Here is a 21,499-nt window from a genome sequence, read left to right as displayed (position 1 = left end):
CTTTGTATTAGTGTATAATAATGTTGAATCACAGGCTGATGAAAGGCAAGAGGAACAAAAAGAAAGGGGGGGGGGGACAAAGTGAGTAGGCCTATATGTTTTACTATTAGAGAAATAAAAGACAAAGCAGGAAGTGGAAAAAGATCAGGAAAGGAATATGGTTAGGGGTTCAGTGCAATAGAAATCTTTTTGATGAAGAGTTTGTCCTTGTCTTTATCAGTGTGCTGCATGAATACACTAGGGGTGCAACGGTTCAGTTAGCCCAGGGTTCGGTTCGTACCTAAGTATGGGGGGACCGGTTTCGGTACACGTCTGGTCTCATTATCAGTACGTTCTTACCAAGGACGCAAGTCTGTTCTTGATACCAAACAGACGCCTTCAGTTCACCATTCACCAAAAACATGAGCGTGCTCAATGGACAGGCTTTATCCTGGAACAACTTTACCCGTACAGGGAATGCATCATTCCACAAGTATGTCAAGTAGTTCGCCATCGGCGGCCATAAAACGTCGTCCTCTCTTTCTTGTGAGGTTTTTCCAAGGGCACCTGTCGCCTCTCGAAAGACCCCCTGCCCCACGACACCACACGATGAGAGCAAAGGCCCGTTCTGGTCAGACTATAATAATCTCAAGACAAACCTATTGCCCATTACCTCAAGGACATCCGTTGACACAGACAAAGGTTCAGGTCAGAGCTGTCATGTCAAGATGGACGTCCATTAACCTTTGTCTGGACCTTTGCTCTTTGTCTAGATTGTATTCTTTCAGAGGATATAATTGAGTCCCGCTGCGTTGTGAGCGAGGGAGGAGATGTCATCGCAGCTAAAAGGTTGCCGCGTGAACGAGGGGGACTGTAACCTGGTGGCTGAGGAACATTGATAACCGTCCTTCATGTCTGGACTGAAGCATAGCGTGTGCGCGCGCGCGTGTGTGTGTGTGTGTCAAAGATTTGTCTGTCATTAAATAAGGATCTATTAAAAATGCCAGACTATCTAGCTGTAAAAAAAACAATCTACTTAAAGTCAACCATTGTCTCCTGCCTTCCACAGCTGAGGTCAGATTTTTAAATTGGGGATGGATTAATGCTAAGTAATTGGTTATATCGAGGTAATCAAGTGTGAAATTATCACCGGTCAGTAGCCAAATGTGTTCCTTTAGCTGTGTCAGCTAAATATGTCCATTCCAATTAGCTGAAAAATGGTTCTAGAATACCACGGGCAGTGGGCAAGGTTTAAGGGGCTTTGAACGGACCACTCGAGTTGATCCTGCACCCCTCAACCGTTTATTTTCTAGAAATTGCCAATGTCTTCAATTTGAAACGTCATAGGAATGAATTATTGCCCTCCAGTGTGCTATGGCAAGGACAGATGCTACTGAAAATAAATAAATCTAAATTGAGTTTCCTATTAAACATGGCACATTTAAATGGTTATCCGGACTGGTGGCAGGGTACAGAAAGGTGTTGCGTGGTTGGCATTTTCCTCCAGTCAAAGTTCAGGTTGCTGGTCTTGTCCAGAGTGATATTCAGAGTTCTGACTGATGTTTACGACATGCACTTTGACCTTGGGGGGGGGGGGGGGGGGGGGAGGGTGGACGGGCCTGTATCATCTGGTCTCTTAATCAAACTTTACTCCAAAATGTGATTGCAAAAACCTTTTTCAAGGAGAGAAATCGATGTCTGCTACTCACTCCCAGAGTCAGATGGTTTTGCTTGCTGCTACGTGATGAGCAAGGGAGCTTGAGCTAATATCAGTGTGAACATGAGTCTCAGGCCATCTGCTGTTATAGCTCGGTGAGCCTTATGTTCCTGCAGCCACTCAATTCTTGCCTGCTGGTTATCTCTGGAAAAAAAAGCAAGCCTGACAAAGTAACTGATTTGGAGTCGACTGTTGCCGAGGTCTACTCGTCGATCTCCATCCCGACAAACAGTGTTGGCAGTTTAGCTTTCATTATCTAAGGTTTATTTTTTATCATCACTGCACTTGCTCTACAAACAGATTAGATCCCCACTGACATGATCATTACTTACTTTACGTGTCCTCCCCGTCCCGGTTGGGGCATAAGGCTGCAGTCATGCACTATCCTTGTACCCTGTCTCGTGCTTTGGCCTGTGCTTCATCCCATCTCCTTCAGCTCCATCATCACTGTCCGTCGCCAGGTGTTGTTTCGCCTAGCCCCTCTTTCCTTTCCCAGTGAGCTATATGCACCCATGCCATTTTGGAAAGAACTCGGGCCCCTTCCCTACTTCCTTCACAGGTGTTACCGTTGATACTCTAATGAAGGCTCTGTTCCATTCTGGTCAAACAGAGTCCGTGTGCTGCAATTGTGCGTGTTCTCGGTGTCCTTGAGTGGGTTCCAAATGGCCCCATACGGGTGTGTTACGGGTCCATTTGGTTCCATTTGTACACTCTGAGTTATGGGGGTCCTTGAAATTAAACAGTTTGAGAACCACTGCACACTAAATGGAACAGAGCCTTAATTAGTATCATCGGTAACACCTGTGACGGAAGTGGGGAAGCGGCCCGGAAGTAGGAAGAGTTCTTCTGTGTGCATAGAGCCCATTGGGGTCCATCTCAAGGCAACTTTGGGTAACCTTTCATTGGGCATCCTCAACACATCTGAACCTGCGTTTCTTTATCTCAAGGGACATTATGCAAGCTCACATCATTGGATGTGAGTTATCAGTTAGTTACTGTTTTTGCTGTGTGTACAGTAGATTCACTCATATTGCCAAGTCGAGAGTCTGATACCAATGTTGTTTTCCCACAGACAAAGTGTATGTGACTTGCTTTATCTTTATTGTAAAAGGTAAAGGTCATGAATATTTCATAATACAAACACAACATCCAAAAACAAATTCTATTGGCAGGATGGGAAGTCAATTTCAAAGTTTGTATCATGTTTTGTGTTTTGCTGCTTACACTGTTGCCACCTCTCTGTTTCTGTTGTAGGGAGGTTTGTACTGCTTTTTAACCCTTTAAGACCTGAGACCAGATTCTACAAAATGTCTTCTAAATCATGACGGTTTTCTGAAAAGCCTACGTTTCTACATCAGTGGTTCTCAAACTATTTCAAGTCAACGACCCGCAGAATTATCTGTATTTGGCCGCCGACCCCCATCTGAAAATATGTTGTTCCAGGGAGCCACCAGAAGCAAAGAAAACATGCCCTGCGAAAAGAATATATATTCAACGATTTGCACCACATTTTCCCACAGCTTAAGTATAAAATAATGGTTAAAGTGGTTCAAAGCTATAAGGTGACACGTGTGCGCCCGCGGGTCTAAATGGGTTTAGTCAGCTTGTCTCGTTGCTGTGTTGCAGAAGCCGAGCTCGGTGCGCATCGACCAGCTGGACCGGGAGCAGTTCAATCCAGACGTCATCACCTTCCCCATCATCGTTCACTTTGGCATCCGGCCTGCCCAGCTCAGCTACGCCGGAGACCCTCAGTAAGATTGTTTTAAGAATGATAATAATTATTAGGATAATACAATTTACAATTTAGGCATTTAGCAGACGCTCTTAATCCAGAGCGACTTACATTAAGCAATAACAAAAAGCATGGCATACATCACATATATAAAAAGTAGTCATCATGAAACATGCGTAAGCTAAGAACGTAACAGTGGAGTATCTATAAGTCTACATAAAGTGCTATCTAAGGGGCTAGGGCAAGTGCTACGGGCCATGATGGAGTCTGAAAAGGTAGGTTTTCAGACTACGGCGGAAGATTGGGAGTGAGGCTGCAGTTCTGATTGTGATGGGAAGTGCATTCCATAGTTTATCCATATATATAATAACATATTTTAATAACTAATACTACTAATAATATGGATTAGAATATATAATATAATAGTATGACTGATAATCTAGGAGGGTAGTAAGGAGAGCCCCGTTAGTATTTGATTCATTTATTCAAACAGACGGTAGAAAAGAGGTGTTGTGACACCACCAGATGGAAGACCCTTGCTTCACATGATTCACAGCCGACTTCCATCTGGGATCACTGTAGCCCAATCGCTGAAGATTTTTTTTCAAGCTACTTGGCAGGTGATTGGCAGATCCCGCCCGTAGCTGCCGCTGATTGGTCCGAACCACCGCCGAGACGGTTCATCGCTACTGCGGGAGCAAATCCAGATGGAGGCTGTGTTGTGAACTTGTGAATCAATACCGCCACCATCTGGCGGAGTCAGGTTAGCGGTGTGTGGGGACAGTTCAAGGTTTTAGCAGGAATGATCAAATGCCAGCGGGATGTGTGGTGTGCATCTCCATTGACCTCACTTTTTGATTCTACGGTGCATCTTGATTTTTTTTTTTTTAGTGGTGCAACCACTCCAAGGAAGAGAGAGAGAGAGAGATATTGCTGCACTGTTGCCTGCTAATGAGAGACAGAGAGAGAGGGGGGGGGGGGGGGAGAGGGGAGTTGCACCACTCAGTTCACACGGGTGTGATTTTTTTCTCTCCATATTACTGCTATTGGCACATTTTTACAGTCAATTTGAGTTTTTAACACAATGTCTGTCTATAGTCACAACCTTCAAACATAATTGTCTTATTATAGTCTTATTTATATTAAATTAAGTTTCATAAACCAAAACAAATACATCATATAGGCCTAGAAATTGATAGGCTGGTTTCTGGACTGACCCAACCCGATGTACAGAATTGTCAATCCGTGTTATTTCACTGTGTTTGGGGAGATCAGACTCACTGTCCACAGTCCACCAATTAGATGCAGAGTGAGTCAACGGAAATTGTGCCATCCCAGTTTTGAAGATATGGTTGAACATGGGTGAAGTGCTATTATGTCACGTCACTGCATCCGTGCAGAATCGTGCATGGCCACATTACCATGCATCATAGATAGATAGATAGATAGATAGATACTTTATTGATCCCCGAGGGGAAATTCAGATGGTCCCACAGCTCATACAGGCATACAATAAGGTTAAAAATACAGCACACAAAAGGGGGGGGGGGCACGGGTTAAAAAAGACAAATATATAAAAAATTATACCACAGGTCGTTTCGAGGAAGCAATCTGATTGGTTGAAACAGCCTTCTAGCCGTGGGTTAAACCAGCACCATTCACCACCTAATCAAAACAAAGAATTCAGCTGCTCTGTTCTCCCAGAGCGCTAGCAAACTCGGTGGCTAGGCTAGCTAGTTTCTTGGGACATTTGTGGTCGTAGTGACTACATCTGTCATTAAAAAAATATATTCTTTCAGCGATTTTCTTAGTTTTAAGGGTAACTGTTGTATAATTGCAATATTACACTCGAGGGTGTGGGTTAACGTGATTATTGCCACTTCAGTGATGCTTGCGGAACTCGACTTCGTCTTGTTCCTCACCGCATCCCTGTCGTGGCAATAATCACGTTAACCCACACGCTCTCGTGTAATATTGCTTAAATATATTATGAGTTCAGAGCCCAGCCTTGGTTCACATCTAGGTGAACTCCCAGGTACTTGTATGACCCGAACCACACCAATGGGCCGCCATGCAACTCCTTGCAACCAAATAGTTGCGAGTATACACATGTAGTTGCAAGCAACCATTGAAGCAACCATTGAATTGAAGCACTTGGGTCTACTTGCGTCGACATGCGTCACCATGCACCGCCGTGCAAACGGGACATATCACACCGCTGGGATGAGCGCTAAAACCATTTTGTTGCGTCTCGACCCATGGGTGTGGTTTGGGCTTTAGGATCAACTAGTAAGTGTGACTTTGAAGGCTACTGTCCCTGTAAAACCATGCTGTCCCTGTCCCATGCACATACATGACACGAGTAACAGAGTGGCCCTCATTTATTAATCTAACGGAGAAACCAGCGCAAAGCCGAGCACAGGAATACTCTTTAGAACAAGGCTCATGTGTGATTTATGAAACGTTGCGTCTTTCCAATCATGGTGTAAGTATGATTGGGCAGTGATAAATGTAGCAGCTGAATCTTCATATAATTGGTCCTCACTAATTTTCATTATAAGATGGCACAATTTCCGTCTACTCACCCCCCTCCCTCCTTACTGAGCTATGGAAAGTTCAGATACCCGCTTACCAGTGACGTAATAGCAACTACAGCCTTTCTCAAAAGTTGCCATGCTGAAATGGATGCCATTGTGCTTGCATTATGCTGTCGATGCTGTTACTGGTAGACGGGTTTCTGTATGTACAGATCTGGTGGTTTTCTAGTTATGTATGTATGGAATTCAAGCCGTGTTATCTCACCGTGTTTGGGTGAGATCGGGTTGGGACAGTCCAGAAACCGGCCTATCAATTTCTAGGTGTCTCTGAGACACACAGAGTGCGTAGACCGAAATGGTGCCGTCTTATAAGGAGCATCGGAGAGGACCATTTATGTGTAGATCTGTTGAAAATGGTTGCTCTGGTTACATTGGAACATCCAATGACACCCCCATCACAATATCATATTCCTAACCCCACAGGCCACAATAATTCTGTACACTTTGAGTGCCTATTATTATTATTATTATTATTTCTTAGAAAGAAGAGAAACGTATACATCAGGGTTCCTGAATGGTTCATTTCCAGGTCTGGATAAGTATGGGGGAAAAAAAAGAGTATAGAAAAAGTATGTTTCCACAACTTTCCAGACTTATAACTACCAAATCCACACATCCTCCACCAAATTAGTTGAAAGAAAATGCGGCAATATCTCTGAATTGCCTATATCCATTATCCTAGCGTAGCCAGCCTTCATCTGCCTTTGCAATGCGTATTGCCTCAGGCAGATTAAGTCTGGCCCCTCTCAATTGTGGGAGGACTTCGTGGCCGAAGTGGTGACGAGCCAACCAGATTCGTGAAAGATTCGAAAATCGAAAATTGACGCGTCAATAATTTTTTTCCCTTTTTTGTGTCTTTTTTGCCTATTATCCTGTTGGAGACCCACTTTTTCTAGTTAGAATATGTTATCTATCTTCACCTACCGTAATTGGTTTGGCTGCATTTGTCGTCATGTCCATGGACAGTTAATAAATGAGGCTTCACAGACGGCATGAAGTTTCATGGGGAGAACAATAGAGTTATTTTTCAATCTATTAACCGTAGCAAAAATATACATCTCAGCCACAGGAAATGAGAGAGAGAGAGAGAGAGAGGGAGAACACACACACACACACACACACACACACACACACACACACACACACACACACACACACACACACACACACACACACACACACACACACACACACACCAGGATGAGCACAGCTGAGCTCACTTCAATCATACATAACCACCCACCTGCCCCTCCCTTTCCCCTCTGTCTTCCATGTCTCTTGTTCCCTCAACTCCTTACTCACTCCCTCTCTACCGTCTTCGTCTTCCCTCACCGCGGTCTGTGCCAAACAGAGCGAGAGCAGCGCATGTTGAAAGAAGGCCAGAGAGGGAGGGAGAGACAGACAGACAGACAGAGAGATGAGAAAAGCGGGTGGTGTGACATTTCCACATGCGTTGTCACGGGTCCTGCGGTTCTGCCAGGCCGCCTTTCTCACAGGACGACCCTCAACTTCATGTGTTGAGAATTGTAATGCCACAAACACACGTGCAGGCGCGTGCGCACACACACACACACACACACACACACACACACACACACACACACACACACACAGAGCTTGGGGCCAATACTTTTACTGCTGTGCAGACGCATAATGAGTAAAAGGAGAATTATCGTCTCTTAACGTCTCGGAGGAGACAACAAGTGCAGAGTAGCCAATCAAAACACGCCACTCTTCCACTCCTACTCATTCACTCGTTTACATTTTCCAAATCCATCAGCTCTCCTTGAAAATGAAAATCCAACAATTCTGGTGCCAGATAGGGAGAGAGGAAGGATGAGGCATACTGTGTGTTTTAGTCAGTCTTTTGGGAAAAAAATGAATGAAAAATGTTTTTTTGTTAGTCTACAGTTGATTTTGTCGACAAAATGCATTTTCGCGGGCCTTGATAGTCGTAATGGCTTATTTCACTCTTTGTTGCATGCTGAAAATAGCCAATCTACAAGCTCACAACGCATTGCAGTCCAACGTATTGCGAGCTTGTGGATCTGCTATTTTCCGAGTGCAACCAAACCAAAAAATTTAAATGATCACTAGTGCCTCCCTATTCCCTAATGTTAGTCTACTTTTTATTTGTTGACGAAATTGTCAGTATATTTAGTCATCGTTTCACTAGTCATCGTAGCTTAGTTTTGTTTTGTGCACTTTTGTGCACCGCTGAGTGTCTTCTCTTCCCCTCCGTCCCTCCATTCATCCCTCCTTCCCCCTTCCTACTGCTCCACGGCTGCTGCTGTTGCGTCAGATTCTCTCAAAAGGGGACGAGACAACTTTATATGGCTGTATGAGGACATTGTTATGTGATAAGGAAATGATGTTACACACAGACACAAAGAGAGAGAGACCCTGAAAGATCCCTCCCCACCCCACCGTCTGGTAATGATGTGTGTAGACCAGTGGTTTTCAACCCTTTTCATATCAAGGCCCATTATTTATTTGGCATTTGATCCACAGACTAACCTTTGGTGAGATTTAGCCTTGCAGACCCAAAACTGAAGAATATCTTAGCGTTGGAAGATTTTGTTGGAAGATTTTGTCCACAATTCAATGCTGTTGGCAAACGTTGATCAAAATTACAATTCTTCTACATTCTCTAATTGTGTAGATTTCTAGTAAATTAAGTAATGCAGATGTTTAACAATAATGTGGTCAAAATCCCCAATCGAAATGACAGTGATATAGTGACATCACAAAAATCATCCCCTCCCCTAACCCCTCCCCCTTGTAATGTTAGGGCATTACGACGCCATCATCAACGCCTGCCAACATAAAACTGAAACATCTCGGATGATAAAATGCAAAAGACTGACTAAAACTAAATTAAAAATCGCTGTAAACATTAACACTGTACAGTAGCAGCACCCAGTCAAACTCAGAGTCTTCATTTAACCACTTGAGCCCCATTTTATACTCTCAAAAAAGCAGTGAAAATGGCCAATCTATGAGCCTACAGTGTGTCACGTTGTGCAGAGTGGCTCAGGCTTCTGCCTGAAAGCCAAAAGCCTAATTTTTCCCCCCGGCTAAGGGGGATATACTTTTAGGCTAGTGGATAAGATGTTTGGCTTTAGAGTCCCTTCCCACGTGGGGGACCCGGGTTTGAATCCCAAGCGTTTATTTATACACACAGTGTCTACACAGTTTAGAAATAGAAACCGTTTTTTTTTGTCGCCTATGACATAACCAAAATATGAATCTCAGGGTAAAAGTGGCTAAATTCAAACTTGTATAGCCACCCTCCACACACACACACACACACACACACACACACACACACACACACACACACAAGCCATATATTCCCTAACCTGCATGAATGGACACACTTCAACAAAACCCCAAGGCGACCCAGTGGACACATTGTGCGTTCACGGGTTGGTGCCTCGACCTCTCTGTCTCTATCAGGACCAGCGAGGCAGAGTGGAAAGACGACACATATGGGAGGTCAGGAGACGGATAGATGGATGGGGCGACGGAGGCAAAAAGAGAGATGAATGAAAGGGGGAAGGAGGAGGAGGAGGGGGAGAGAAGAGGGTCCATGACAGACAGAGCGAGAGAGAGAGGAAGCTAGTCAGACATGGAGGGTTAGGAGGATACGGGAGGGTGGGTGGGAAAGAGTTGAGACAAAATGTGGAGAAAACAAGTCGAGAGACAGGGGACTGGCAGAAAGAAGGGGCGGACAGCACTATGCTAATGTACAGCGAGGTGTCGGGCGGAGGCGGCTGTGCTTCCCTGAGCAGGGCACAGAGGGCACAGAGGGGATCTGTGGAAAGGTCACTGGAGCAGATTGGGGAAGCCAGGACCCCCTCTCTCCATCCTCTGTGCTCCCAGCAGGGGTTGTGGTGAGCTGATAATCAGGGTGGTGGTGGTAATGCCTGTATCACAACACCGCTAGGGTTGTGCAAAGACCCGTCCTGCAGCACTGTTTAATGTAATTTATTTGTAAAGTATTTTGTGTTGAATTACTGATGACAAAGTCAACAGTATGTATATCCATAACATAAGCAAGCAGCACGCTAGCAGATAATACCGTACACACTAGTTATTTCTTTCACATTTTACTTTTACTCCACTACAATTATTTGACAACTTTAGTTACTTTGTAGATTTTGATTATTACAAAACATAGATTAATCACTATGGCCCTATACACGTTTTGGCCATTTGAAAATAGACGATCTACAAGCTCACAATGCGTCGCGATGCGACATATTGTGAGCATTGTAGATCTGCTATTTTCAATAGATGTTTATCACATTCTGCACAATGAGTACTTTTACTTTTAGTACTTTAATTACATTTTGATGCCGATACTTTTGTACTTTTTCTCAAGCACATTTTGAATTCCAGACTATATGTCGATATTGCAGTATTGATACTTTTACCTAAGTAAAACATGGGAGTCGTTTTCCGCCACTGAAAACGACTACTGCATGGACCAAATGATGATGACAACATCTGAAATGCTCTGAAATCCCTCTCCTTATCCTCTTTCTCCTCTTACGTCTTCCCTCTCCGCCGTGCCTCATGCCGAAGCGGGCTAATGGAATGATGGCCACAGGCCACCGTTAAATGATGTTGTTTAACCCATTCAGGACGTACGGGAACCCACTGGTGTTTTTAAGCATTATGTTTTACTTTAGCTATTGAAAAATAGCAGATCTACAAGCTCACAAGCGCGGCACCGAGTGCCCCGCTACGAGCTTGTAGATCTGCTATTTTAGAAAAATTGTGAAAATGTGGCGCAAATCTTCGAATAAATATATATATTCTTTCAGAGCGAATGTTTTGAACTCAAATCTTTGCTTCTGGTGGGAAGGTCCCTGGAACTACATATTTTTAGATGGGGATCCGCAGATAAATACAGATAATTCTGCGGGTCCTTGACATGAAAAAGGTTGAGCACCACTGACAGACGTTGGTTTTTCAGAAAACTGTTTTTCTTTTTTTTTTATCGGCTTCAGGTCTAAATGGATTAATAACTTTTGCAAGCCGCAGGATGAAATATTGATGCGTTGTTGCAGAGAGAGAGAGAGAGAGAGGGGGGGGGGAAGAGAGAGAGAGAGAGAGAGAGAGGTGGTGGGTGGGGGGGGAAGAGAGAGAGAGAGAGAGGGGGTGGGGGGGAAGAGAGAGAGAGAGAGAGGGGGTGGGTGGGGGGGGGGAAGAGAGAGAGAGAGAGAGAGAGAGAGAGAGAGAGAGGGGGTGGGGGGAAGAGAGAGAGAGAGAGAGGTGGTGGGGTAGAGAGAGAGAGAGGGTGGGGGGGAAGAGAGAGAGAGAGAGAGAGAGAGAGGGGGGGGGGTGGGGGGGAAGAGAGAGAGAGAGAGAGAGGGGGTGGGGGGAAGAGAGAGGGGGGGTGGGGGGGGAGAGAGAGAGAGAGAGAGAGAGGTGGTGGGGTAGAGAGAGAGAGAGAGGGGGGGGAGGTGGGGTGGGGGACAGGGAGAGAGATATAAATAGAACCCCGTTGGCTTCCCGACAGCCTCCTCTTATTTACTACTCTTCTTCATTGGCAGGTATCAGAAGCTTTGGAAGAGCTATGTAAAGCTACGCCACCTGCTGGCCAACAGCCCCAAGGTCAAGCAGATCGACAAGGCCAAGCTGACCCAGAGAGAGGTGGGTTGAAGCAGAGGGGGGGGGGGGGGGGGAGAGACACCACTGACGTCTTCTTCATCTACGCTTTGTTCCCTTTCATTCAAACAGTCACATTGTCCTCAGGCCTGATTTCTGGCCCCTCTCTCTCTCTCTCTCTCTCTCTCTCTCTCTCTCTCCACTATATTTCCACACTCACTCCAGAGGTCCACTATATTTCCACACTCACTCCAGAGGTCCACTATATTTCCACACTCACTCCAGATGGCCACATTGCATAATACTGTCGTAGCAAAAATAGCCGATCTACAAGCTCAAAGTGCGACCCGTTTTGAGCTTGGAGATTGGCTATTTTTGCTATATTTGAATTGAAATCCAGAAAATTAACATTTTTATTTAATCTCAAATGCCTTTCAAATGCCTTTAATTATAGTTATGTTAACTTTATGAACTTAATACATTGGACATAAAAAAATGAATAACATTTTAGTACTATTCATTAAGCTACTAATTTAGACTGAAGTAATTAATGCGGGTCATGTTTGCATGCTTGGAATTGTAACAGCTGAAATCAATGTCAATATTCTGATATTAACCTTAGGGCCGTGTTAAAGGAGAATTCCAAGCTAGAAGGCTTTCTTACCTTTATTTGTAGTTACATCCCCACCAAAGAGGTCCAGGTGTTATTTTGTACAAATGTGCATTATTGGCTATTTCCCCTAATATAAGCCCTCAATGGGGGTTGGGTTTTTGTGCTAATTCGCTTGTTTCCATCAAAATAAGTAGTAAATTGTGCCGCTTGGGATACTATTTACATTATGAAGAGAGGTTATATACTGTATATACAAAACAAATGATTTTTGAGCGATGGAAATAAGCAAATTAGCACAACACCCCAATGCCCCATTCAATTCAATGCAATTCAATTCATTGAGGGCTTATGGTAGTGGAAATAGCCATTAATGCGCTTTTGCACAAAATAACACCTGGACCTCTTAGGTGGGGACGTAACTACAAATAAAGGTAAGAAAGCCTTCTAGCATGGAATTCTCCTTTAAGTGACGGTGGGGGCCACCAGTTGCTCTATATATGTCTTTCTCTCCATCCTGCTCTGCTGTGGTGTCTCTTGTGTTGTTATTGAGCGGTGCTAGCCCCTCCTATGCCCAGCTTTGTGGGTCTGTGTGAACACAAATATTGGCTGATGATTGGTTGATCACCCCATAGCGATGATTTGATTGGCTGAGCAAAGTACATGTTGAAGATAACGGTGAGGGCAGAAGAGTGAAGAGCGTGAAGAGTGTGATTTTTTTTATTATTGCAGGGTTCCTACACAAGTATGGAGAAAAATGAAAAGAAAATAAATAAATATATATATATATATATATATATATATATATATATATATATATAATCGCTCTATATATCCCTTGCTTTTCTGCCTTTCAGAGCCACTGATGTGTGAGAACACTTAATAAGCTTGTTTCGCAGACAGTGTACTGCAGCTCTCTCTGGCTAATAGCCCTGACATTCCTACTCTAAAGCTGCACTGGAACAATTAGTTGACACACACACACACACACGAGACACGCTCGAGGCGCACACTCACACATGCCACATTATATATCACCACCGTCACTGTCACTGCTGGCAGGAGCTGATCTGGTGTTCTGTCTTTTTCACACTTCATTGGCAGTGAAGCAGCGTGCTTGTTATTTCCTGCCCTGTGTGTGTGTGTGCGTGTGCATGCGTGTGCGCGTGCTCTCTCTCTCTCATTTCCTGTGGCTGAGATGTATATTTTTGCTATTGTTAATAGATTGAAACATTGAACATTGTTCTGCGTGTGTGCGGCACTCAAGTCTGACGTCACTTTCAGTAGAGGGCGCCAGTCGACAGGTTAATGTATTTTTTTTATTTGCATTGAAATCCCCACAGGGGGATTTTAGGTCGCTTCATATAATAACTGTGTTTGAAAAATAAACCGATCATCCCGGCCTTTCTGTCAGGGGGGTGGCTGTGTGTCGGTAATGATGTCCATTAATATTTGATACAGCCAGTTTCTGGAGAAAATAGAATTAATGTGGCCGTAAAAGCCTTGAAACTACAATGAAAGCAATGTCGCTGCTAATATACGCCACGCCCAGCTGTCAACACATTGCGTTCCTGAGATTCCTCGTTGACGTAAGCTCAGCTGGCAGGGACTCGAGTAACCACGAAATATTAAATATCAATAATAACTTAATTAACATGTCGGTTTCTGTTGTGCGACGGGCAGCTGCAGCCACCCTGCCTACCCGGAAATGTAGTCTCTGGGTTGTTTGACTCGTTTATAACGCTTATTTTGTTACTCTTTGGGTATATTTGTACATTTCCACCTTCAGTCGATGCTTCATATCCATATGAGTGAAAAGGCCGGGATGATCGTGAACATATCACGCTGCGACGTGTTGTGAGCTTGTAGATCATCGGCTATTTTCAGCTTGCAACCAAGTGTAAAATCAGGCATTTTGACACCATCAAGGCCCACCAAAATATTATTTTGGTCGACATCAACTGTAGATTTTTAAAATCTTAGATTCAGTATGTGGTTGACTGAAACTAGACTAACACTAAAACCTTTCAGATGGCTAAAATATGACAAACTGAATGAAATGTCATTCAAAAGACTAAACTAAATCAAAATTTGCTATAAAAATCAACACTGCTAGTAAGGGAGAGATGACTTGCAGAGTGTCTACAAACACCATAGAGTAAAAAGGATAGAGACCGAACCGGAGCTTTAGCTCAAATTTGAGGTCCGGGGCTTACGCACGTGACGTCATGAACGTCCGTCCACCTCCATGAAAGTGCTGCAATTCCACATTTCGCCAGTCGGTAGTGGCAGCTTCAACGTTGGATAGCCTTACTGGGGGCTTGACAAAAACATAAATGATTTGTGTCTGGCGGAGGAAAGCCAGACGGGGAGGGCTCTATTTTGTCATAGCGACTCCCACAGGCTGGGCGTCGTGCCTGCCTGTCTGTGGGGAATGTTGAATGGGAGGACCAGGATCGAGGACGACGTCCTCCCGGTGGGGGCTCCTCTGGCAGGTGAGCCAATGTTGTTGTACAACAGCGGGTGGCCACACAGAAATGTGTGCAGTGGATTAATTGGCACATAGAGTAAAGGGAGAGAAAGAAAAAGGAGTAAAAATAATTGGCTACTCCAAAAAATATGAATATACGTACTGTATAACCCCCCCCTCCCCCGAAATCTAGGTTTGAGTATTTGTGATGCTACAGTGTCAGTAGGTGTTGTTTGCAATGCCTTTGGTGACTGAAATGCCAGCAGAGACCTGCTATTTGAAGGTCTTATCACCTTTGTCAAGCTCCTTAAGCTCCGGCCAAATTAACAGTCTGTTATCACATTTCTGTGACTGTGCGTGTGATGCCGAGCTTAAAATATGCATTTTAATGGCCGCTCCAATTCATTTCCAATGGAAGTCACCATGTTTTGACCAGACAGTCTTGTTTGACAGCTGTGTTCTGCCCCCCTCCCCCCCCATCAAACAAGACCGTCTTGTCGAACCATTTTACTTCCATTGGAAATGAATTGGAGCGGCCATTAAACACGGACAAGACACCAGACGGAGACACAAGACGGGTGCCTTGAATGTGTGAGTGCAGCCCAAGACTCCCGCGGACCTGTATAAACTAACGCTGTGCTTCATTATGTAAATATCACAGGCCTCATGCCCACTGCTCAAACAAATTGGTTTTAGGTTCCAACTACTTGCAGTGTAAGGATGTGTACAAGGGCTGTACAACAATCTGTATCTGTCGAAGTTCTGCCTTCAAGAAGAGTTAACAGTAGAAGAGAAAACTTTCAAGATTTTTTTTTTGCACGTGCACACACACACACACACACACACACACACACACACACACACACACACGAGACGGCAGAGGGCATACACCAAAAAAAAGAAAACAAAAGAAGCATCTGTCTACTTGGAATTAAAACCTTACTTTTTTACACACACCCTACCATTTTGGTTCACCAACATGCAAAAATCATTGCAAGTAATTGAAGTGACACCTGTGACTGCACACCATCTGCGTTTGTTTAGCGATGCTAAATTTGAAATATTTGAATAACCAAAGGTAAAACTGTATACACACACACACCAACATTTACTATTGCAAACTTTAAAGTTGGGAGACGGATCTCCTCATTCATTATTACATTATTTAGATATTAGTTATATATATATATATATAGTTAATATTAAATCAAGCAACTTCCAGACTGCGGTTTCTCGCAAAAGACAGATTAGAGAGGAAAATGACCCCCAAAGTGTGTAGTGAAATCCAGGTACCGGTAATCAAAGTCTGTTACACATCTGATCAAAGATCAGCGACAGGTGCGTTTAAGCATGTAACGATACACTCAACTCACGATACGTATCACGATATGAGGTTCACGATACGATGTTTCACGATATTTTCAACACAATTATTTTCCAGACAAATAATGATTTATCTTCCCCCCCAAGCTTTTTTCAAATTTTTTATTTAACTACTGTACATTGCAAAAGTAGCATTACTTTTCATGTAAAATTACTTAATTTCTGTGCAACAACTGTAAACATGCGTTCATGTTTAATCCTAGCTCGAGTTAACATTTCTTCTTTTCTTTGATGGCATCTTAGGATAGATGTAGACCTATTTGACAGTGCAGAAACATAATTGCCTTCCTTGATGTATTAATGAGCATCAATAACGACCATCACCTGTGTCACAGACACATACAGCGTCCATCTGCAGGCCTCTACTACTGAAAGTGACTGCATGGAGTCTGTCTCATTTCTCTCCAAAAGCACATGAATATGAAAATCGATATTAATTTTGAATAAATCGATACATATCGTTGGGATATAATATCGATATATATATATATATGATATATCGTTACATGCCTAGGTGCGTTAGGTGACAGGTGCAGCACACTTGCTCAGCACACTTGCTCAATAAATGAATCATTTTTATTTTTTTATTTCATTAGCAATATTTCTGGCATATTCCATGTGCAATTAAACAATTTGGAGGTATGCAACTCCAATTGTGAGAAATTCAATGTGTTACTCCAAAGTCTAACATTGTCTATGCACCCAGTGAGTCCACAACAAACAAAGACTTGCGGTGAGAAACGGGCAAGGCAGTAACATGAATTCAGTACCGATATCTAATTCTCAGCAACCCTAACCCGTACTATACATAGTTTGGGCCTCACCTTATTTCAAATTAGACCGTAACATAATAGTCCCACGGTACAGAAGAGATATTTTGAGGTCTATATCTGTGTCTTCTTGGCACAGGTACCGTCATCCCCACCACAAGCTTTTCTCGCCGCAAAGTGGAATGTGTCAAACGGTAAAGGGATTATGCAGGCCACTGCAGGATGCCGCTTGCAATGTTTTGAGGGAAGCAATCGCTTAGTGTGCATAGTGGTTCATCTTCACCTGCCCCCAGTCTCACTGTAAGGCAAGGCAAGGCAAGGCCATTTTATTTATATAGCACCTTTCATACACAAGGCAATTCAAAGTGCTTTACAGAAATAAAAACAAATACAGAGTGCAACAGTGCACTTCAAAAATAAACAAAGATTACAATAGACACAATTAAATACTGTAAGATAACATTACATAATTGGCATATAAATTAGAACAAATACTCCTTTGATTAAAAGCCCAGCCAAGACCTAGCTGTTATTAAACATCATTAGGATAGGCAATGTTAAATAAGTATGTTTTTAAATTAGACTTAAAAACTTTCTTTCTGTACACACTGTACTCAATCTATTGTACTTTGTGTTGTATTGAGTCATTCATTACATTTCATCAAGGGATATACATATTATACAGTATCACTTTTTGAGGCCCCTGACATACATATGCCCAGCGTTCTGGGTTTGTGTGAACACAAACATTGGCTTGTGATTGGCTGATCACGCCAAAGCAATGATTTGATTGGCTGAGCGAAGTACATATTAAGGACAAAATGTGAGGGCAGATATTTGAAGACGACAATAGTGATTGGCCGGAATGTGATGATGTATGATGATAAGAGCGCCCCTCACTTCAGTGTGATTTTTTTTTACTGTAGCCTATGTAGTAGGGCCTACCAACTCAGTGACCATGTGGTTAGAGTGTCAGCCCTCATCCTGGGAGGTTGGGGTTCAATCCCCGGCCGAGTCACACCAAAGGCTATAACAATGGTACCCAACAATGCCTCCCTGCTCAGCATCATGGATTGAATTGGGGTGTAAATCCCTGTGACATACTAGTATCATGTCCAGCGCAGGCGGTGTACTTGTGCTGTTGTGCATCAAACTGCTTCACTCTACAGAAACAGGAGATAGGCCCCTGACATACATTGCTCGGAAACCATTTGTACATCAGTCAAACACATGCAATGTGAACTAGTTATGTTCAGGGATGACGTCTTCTCCATGTGGTACTATTGCCTTCTCTTTGTTTTTACTGTACAAGCAGTTAAGGTGTCCAAAAGGGACTCGATCATAGTAAAAAGATACTGTAGCAGAGACAATCAAGCAAGCTTGTGAAACAAGATACATACTGTAAGACGTGTACTGTACGTCTTATGTATCTTGTTTGTATGTTACGGGCCCCCCTCTGAAATGAGATGCTGCATCTCAAGGGGCTATCCCTTCAATACAATCTGAAATCTGAAATGGCTACATTCCGTTGGAACACGGGTTATTTTTACCTGAAACGTGTTGGAGTTTGGACATGTAGTAGCGTACATGGTTTGTGCCTGACAGGCACTACTGTATTCTACATCAGGTGTCATTGCCATCGGTGGTTTGAGGGCATTGTGGTAGAAGGAAAACATGCTCCGTACAAAATGTTATTGGAATTAAGTCGTGCTTTGTACAAATCTTATTACAAAATAAACAAACTATGCATGCATATGCAAATTAATGCATTAACATTACAGTAATTGACATAGTTATGGCAACATTCCCCTGATTGAAGAATGCATGTACCCCATCTACTCTGGAAAAGAGAACTTGGGCCACTTTCAACAGACGTTCCCATTTGAATAATACCGGGAATAGCCAATCTACAAGCGGTGCAAGCTTGTAGATTGGCTATTTTCACTATTTGTCATACGAACAAGTATACTTTATAATGGCTTAAGTGGTTACAGTAATGTTTCTTTTGGCTTAAGTGGTTACAGTAATGTTTCTTTTGTTAACAGGTCGGAGTCACTGCTTTGTCCTATAGAGCTCAACATAAACAACTCCCTTCCATTGTGTTCTCTTGACGGCTGTGAATAATGTGCACAGCATTTTCATCCCTCCATGAACGGTGGTCTCCATGCATACACTGTGCCTTGGTTGTCCACTGAAATGGAGTGTATAGTGGGTGTGTTTGAGAGAGAGGGAGAGATCACTTTGATGCACAGTTCAAAGTAAGATGCGTTATTTATTCATGCCTTTGTTCTGGTTGCCTCGGAAAGTTGAAAACTCCTGCCGTTGCATTTGAGGTGGATCACGGGCGGCTAATGCGGATGCAGGCAGTGGTATGTCAGGCTGAATGCGGATGTAGAGGATTGCTACAGCTGCATTGACCTACTGTAGTGCTTCCTTCAGGCTCTGGTGTATGATGGCTCCTAATGGGAAGGCTTGTGCGCCTGGGTGCACACTATCAGATTAAAGCCTCCGCCATGTGTTCCAGCCATTAAGGCCTGATTAAACGTGCATGTTGCAGAGAGAGAGAGAGAGAGAGACTGCACTCTATACAAGGAATACCATAATGACCTTCCTGACAACTGAAGACATTGTGCCATGGCAAGTTGTTTTATTTATTTATTTCATTTTTATTCCGACTTTTTTTCTCTTCTGCTTGTATACCATTTGACAAACCTGCCAATGAGCATCATTTCCAGTTCAAGTCCTTTATTGACACACAATGTGATAAAGTGGTTAGCAATGGATTTCCTCTCAAACTGTTGGGGACAGGAAGCAGACCTAGTACGAGCGTCATGTGAACCAGGGCTAATGTTGTGATCGACCGTGTCAACCTCTCCTTTGGCTTTCCCTTAACCAACACCACTGGCCGCAGCCTCGCTGAACAAGTGCAATGCTACAATTAGCTGGGCCCAGAAGAGCTGTCACTTCTCAGATCTTGCTGCTGCTTGTGTGTGTGCGTGCGCGTGTGTGTATGTTTCAGTCTGTTGCGTATGCTTGCTTTCCTTGAGAAAGACAGACGGGAAGACAGTGAGACAGACCTGTTTGGAATAATAAAGTTGATCTGAAGGGGTGGCTGGCGTGGTGACATGATGTGGTGGCTTTTTGTAAATTTAGGGCAGGCTATTAAGTAATCCTTTGTTTCCCCCAAGGCACTACTGGTGTATTGAGTCAGATTATACAAAATTATCTTAAATGATGATTAGACTGCCCCCCCAACCCCCGGGGACCCCCACACAGAGTTGCACCACTTACTTCACATGGGTGTGATTTTTTTCCTTTAGTACATCTGTCATGTAATCAGTAATTGTTTACAATATTGTATGTCCTGTGTTAGGTCAGGGACGGGTGAGTGCTCGGATGTGCAATTTCAAAACATATTCTGTCGCGGCGTTTTCCATCTCGGACGACACCATCTCCGGTGGTTCATAAAATACACAGCGGTGGCCTAACGGTTTGCGGAGCGGTCTTGTTATCGGAAGGTCGCCAGTTCGAATCCCCGGACCGGCACGTTAAAATTACCACCGCTGAAGTGCCCTTGAGCAAGGCATTGAACCCCTACCATGAAATGTTCTATGAGCAGGGTCTGGCTGTAAACAAGCATCTCGAGCTTAGTCCATTCACCCTGGGTAAACAAAGAACTTTGCTTTGCTTTGAGTTTGATACGATACGGTGGTGTCACAGTTTGGTTTTTGATACAGTAAAAAAAGAAATTCTCCTTTTTTACATGCTACATAGTACATATTATAGCATAATTAATAAACTTCATTTATGATCTGTATAGGTACTTTGGACAGTGATGGAGCTGACATTTCTTCTGTTAGCATATATCTTCTTAGCAGCATATAAATCAAACTGTGCTATATGGGGGGAAATACTGTATCGCACGCACGCACGCACGCACGCACGCACGCACGCACGCACGCACGCACGCACGCACGCTTATAATCGTAGTCCGAACACAACATGGAACCGGTTTGGCCTGCACACCACTGGGACACAGTATGAGATAGTCAGATGCATGGAGGAACCACGGCTAGTGATTCAGCGACCTAGACGTGGTCACTAGGATCATCTTCCACGTGATGATCAGTAATTATTGACCGTGGCTGTGTTTGTTTGTTGTTTTTGTTTTGGCAGGAAGCTCTTCAAAAGATCCGCCAGAAGAACACGATGCGGCGCGAGGTGACGGTAGAGCTCAGTAGCCAGGGCTTCTGGAAGACTGGCATCCGCTCTGATGTCTGTCAGGTAACGCACACACACACACACACACACACACACACACACACACACACACACACACACACACACACACACACACACACACACAGTGGTGGAAAGTAACTAAGTGCATTTACTTGAGTATTTCCAATTTTCAATACTTACTTTTACTCCACTACATTCTTTTGAAAACTTTTAGTTACTACTAGTTACTTGTAGATTTTGATTATTATTACAACACATTCATTAACCACTTCAGCCCTGTATACATTTCGACCATTCGAAAATAGCCGATCTACAAGCTCACAATGAGTCGCGATGCGACGGATTGTGAGCTTGTAGATCGCCTATTTTCAAAATATTTA

General features: G+C 43.5%; 1 protein-coding gene across 2 annotated transcripts in view; it reads left to right on the top strand.

The window, feature by feature from the left end:
• Positions 1-21,499, top strand: part of drosha (drosha ribonuclease III) — a 141,343-nt gene that overhangs the window by 26,585 nt on the left and 93,259 nt on the right. For both annotated transcript variants that reach the window (XR_013788485.1, XM_079489646.1), the window contains exons 16-18: positions 3,323-3,447; positions 11,590-11,689; positions 21,054-21,161. Coding sequence is in view for 1 of the 2 variants with exons in the window: in XM_079489646.1 (XP_079345772.1) it covers positions 3,323-3,447; positions 11,590-11,689; positions 21,054-21,161 (333 nt within the window). In the remaining variant the exon portion in view is untranslated. The remainder of the gene's footprint in view (positions 1-3,322; positions 3,448-11,589; positions 11,690-21,053; positions 21,162-21,499) is intronic.

The sequence above is a fragment of the Electrona antarctica genome, assembly GCF_951216825.1.
Source record: "Electrona antarctica genome assembly, chromosome: 20".
NCBI lineage: Eukaryota > Metazoa > Chordata > Actinopteri > Myctophiformes > Myctophidae > Electrona > Electrona antarctica.
This window is presented reverse-complemented; position numbering and strand designations above follow the sequence as displayed.